A 4,296-nucleotide genomic window follows, 5' to 3' on the forward strand; every position below is an offset into this window, starting at 1 on the left:
CTTCCTAGCTATTTCCTCCTCTCAGCTTGCTGCTGATCTAACATATATTCTATTATTCATTTCATGATTTACTACATTTTCCCAGCAAAAAAAGAGTACTGTCACAGCTAGCTATCAAGGTGGGGGCCGTAGTGTTCATGTCTATTGGCTAAGAAGATCAAGTACTGCACGTACGGGATTGTCTGCATATATATGGTGGAGGAATTTGCTAACTAATTAAAATGTCTGAGAGAAACATAAATGAAACTTTATTATGTTATGATCATCCTGTATCAATATCCGCCACCAATGGCTTCGTCTGGCGAACTGAAAGCCCCACCTTCAAATCTCTCCCTATATTCGTCTCCCAGCTTTTCGTTATTCTTTTCATCACTCGCCTACTCTTCACAGTCTTCAAACCCCTCCACCAGCCTTTTCTCATTGCCGAGATTGTGGTAAGTACATTAATATATATGTTGGCAAGTCATGTAGTACTGCAGATGATGCAATATCGCTCTCTGCGATCTTTCTTAAAACAAGCTTGCAGAAATATTCGAATGCCATAAATTAGAACTTGAATATATATATGCATCTAATTTCTAACACCAATTGATTTTTTGAACTAGAGTGCTAGCTAGCTAGTACTTGTGCAGAATATATCCCTTGGTATCATATATAACTATTGTGCAAATAAGATTATCTTTAATTTTCGTATATAACAAGATCACTCGAAGGACATGATCAAACATTTTTTGCATGCATCTAACAGGAACTAACAACAAGAACATGGTCTCTTCATTTTATTTAGGCTGGTTGTATCGTAGGTCCATCAGCACTCGGGAGATTCAAGTTTTTCCAAAGCATTTTTCCAACAAGAGGGATCATGCTCGTTGAGACAATGGCAGACTTGAGCCTTCTTTTCTATGTATTCCTCACCGGTTTAGAAATCGACGTTTCCGCGTTCTTGCGAGTGGGAAAAAAAATAATGGGTATCGCTGTGACAGGAATTCTAATCCCAATGGCGATAGGAATAGGCCTGTTTTTTCTACTGCAAAAGTACGCACACAATCCCGCAACAACCGAGGGTTTCATGTTCTGGGCAGTCGCACTCACCATCACTGGCTTCCCGGTGCTCACACGAATTCTGGCAGACCTCAAGCTCCTCCACTCAGATATAGGGAGAATCGCCATGTCTGTGGCAATGCTCAACGACATGTATGCTTGGGTTTTTATTGCAGTCTTGGTACCAGTAGGAGTCAACCTCAAAACTGCTCCGTACTCGATAATTGCCATAATTTTCTTCACATTGATATGCTTGTACGTGGTCCGTCCTACCATTGAAAGGATAATTCACCACCACAGTTCAGACAAGGAACACTACAGTGAGTACTATCCATGTTTTATGCTCATCGGGGCAATTATCTGCGGATGCATCACCGATGCAATTGGAGCACACTCTATTGTGGGAGCTTTTGTGTTTGGGCTTAGCATTCCAAAAGGCGATTTGGTGGAAGAGCTTTTAGATAGGCTAGATTGTTTTGTTCCGGGGATAATGTTGCCGATTTTCTTTGCGAGTTGTGGGATGAGAATTGATTTCACTAAGATTGCAGATAGCTCATCATGGTTCTTGGTGCTTCTTGTGATATGCTTCGCTTGCATGGCTAAGATTTTGAGCTCTCTGATTGTTTGCTTTTTCTTTGATATGCGACTTCGAGATGGTATGGCTCTTGGATTACTTATGAATACCAAAGGCATATTGTCCCTTGTTATCCTTAATGTTGGGTGGGACAAAAAGGTACCTAGCTACTAATCATTCTTTTCTATTTATCTTATGGGTGTGTCAAGGTCCAAGGAGTTTTTTCGTGTTATTAGTATAAATTTTTGTGCTGAAATTCGTCTTTTTGTTTGCAATACTTTGAAAGTAAAGTTAATTGATTGCCTGTTTAACACTTTCTTTATGGATATATCATGACTCGCCTTTGCCATCCAGATTTTGAACGAACAGTACTACGCGGTGATGGTGGTTGCAATCCTAGTAATGACGAGTGTCGTGACTCCAATCATGTCTTTCTTCTATAGGCCCATATCAAAGGGTTCGAATATTTATGGGCTCAGAACTGTACAGAGATCAAATCCTGACACGGAACTCCGAGTCCTCTCTTGTGTCCATACAACGCGAAATGTATCGGGTATAGTCAGCCTCCTTGAAGTCTCCAATCCCACCAGACTATCTCCTATGACCGTCTTCGCCCTTCACCTCGTTGAGCTCACAGGCCGCTCCTCCGCCATGCTTATTGTCCATTCTACACCCAGATCCACTGCCCATAACCCCAGCCGCGCCCAGGCCGACTCTAACCTCATCATCAATGCCTTTGAAGCGTTTGAGAATGACAACCACCTGGTCACCGTCCAACCGCTCACCGCCATGTCACCGTATGGTACAATGCACGAAGATATTTGTAGCTTGGCCGAGGATAAGCGGGTTGCGTTGATTCTCCTCCCGTTTCACAAGCACCTCACAGTTGATGGGCGAATGGAGGACGAGAATGCCGATTATAGAGCCATAAATCTAAACGTTTTGGCTCATGCACCGTGTTCCGTGGGACTCTTTGTCGATCGTGGATTAGCGGGAGTTGTGCGTACCGGCGGGCCTAATGATATTGTTATGTGCCACTTTGCCATGCTCTTCATTGGTGGCCCTGACGACCTCGAGGCACTAGCTTATGCATGTAGAATGGTGGGGGACCCCCGAATAAGCCTGACAGTGGTGCGGTTCCTTCCAGGCAAGAACGTAGTGAAAATGGAGTCGGAAACAAATATCAGTGAAGGTGAGGAGAGACAAACCACGATTGACGAGAACTATATAAATGAGTTTAGGCTCAAGACGGTAGACAAAAAGTCAGTAATGTATATAGAAAAGATCGTGAACAATGGGGAGGAGACGGTGTCCGCCATAAGTGCAATGGATAATAGTTATGATTTATATATAGTGGGAAAAGGGACAGAAACGACGTCACCGCTAACGTTGGGGCTATCAGAATGGAGCGAGAATCCGGAGCTAGGGGCAATTGGGGATGTATTAGTGTCGTCGAGCTTTGCCTTAAATTCCTCTGTTCTAGTGGTGCAGAAGTATGGTTCTGGGGATCATCAAAATGGAGGCAGATTGCCCTCGTACGGCACATCTAGGGGAGAGCATTTCAGTAGTAGTCGGCAACGTGTGATGGGTGGTTTAATTTGAGGTCTTGGCAAAGCTCAAAGATGCATGGTGCTATCTGATAACGACTGGCCACTTGGGAATGGCTAAATTAAGAAAATTAAGCTAGCTTTTGTTGGAGTGCATGCAATACCGTGAATTGCAGTACTCATTATTATACAGATCATGATCATGCAAGTAGTACGTATCATGGCTACCAATTTGTTAGATTTGGTCAAAACAGTTTATGATCAAGATCATGGCTTGCTTGCTTGCAATTAATATTCTATACAATACATTTAAGCTGCTTAATTTAGAATTAAGGACATACGATCATCTCCTTTTGCCTCGTAAACAATATCTTCATTTCATGTTCATATATAATTATATATATAGTTCATGTGCTGATGATCATACGTAAAAGTTGTACCAAAAAATAGTTGTGAAAATTATATTGAAGAGAGGTTTAAAAGCAAACGATCGATCTCATGAAATTATTATATATCATGTCATGAAGATTCTAATTCATGTTAAATGATCCAAGAGAATATATATAAATTTGCTAAGAATAATTATTATGATGCCACAACAGTATATATAAATATTAAAAGAAAAAAAATATTTGTAATCCTGAATTGGACAACCGTCGTGTAATTACTTGAAAAAAATGAATAAAATATGGATCTATATAAAAAAAAATTAATTTTTTAATAATAGACTTCATTATTTTTTAAAACGATTATACGGTATTTACGCACTTTACGATTATAGATAGAATTACGTGCCCCTCCCTAGCTTATAATTAATAATGTCTCCCCAATCAGTACTCCTAGCTTTCTAATTCACCCTCTTCCCTGCAACTTGTTGTTCGTCAGCTCCTCCTTTCCCCTCTCATGACTCCATTATACATCATTTTCACTTTCTTTTTTGTCATCTTTTTTCAGAAGGGTAGTTCGAACGCCGGCTATTGATGCTCATAGTCCTGTCAGCCACCCCGGCCCATTGTGAACCGCTCTCCACCATATGCATGTCCGGTTTTAATTCCAACCACTCTGCCAAACGTTTGAGTACAAGGAATAGTCATCCACCACCCCCACATGCAAGTTTGTGCGTGTTATCTCCAT

At 41.1% G+C, this 4,296-nt stretch overlaps 1 protein-coding gene across 1 annotated transcript; it reads left to right on the top strand.

Moving 5' to 3' along the window:
- The first annotated feature begins 877 nt into the window (after positions 1-877).
- Positions 878-3,217, top strand: LOC108990490 (cation/H(+) antiporter 15-like). The gene is made up of 2 exons (XM_018964478.2): positions 878-1,774; positions 1,970-3,217. Exons 1-2 carry the CDS (start codon positions 878-880, stop codon positions 3,215-3,217), a joined length of 2,145 nt encoding a protein of 714 aa, XP_018820023.1.
- Positions 3,218-4,296: the final 1,079 nt, after the last annotated feature.

Source organism: Juglans regia, chromosome 3 (genome assembly GCF_001411555.2).
Source record: "Juglans regia cultivar Chandler chromosome 3, Walnut 2.0, whole genome shotgun sequence".
Taxonomy (NCBI): Eukaryota; Viridiplantae; Streptophyta; class Magnoliopsida; order Fagales; family Juglandaceae; genus Juglans; species Juglans regia.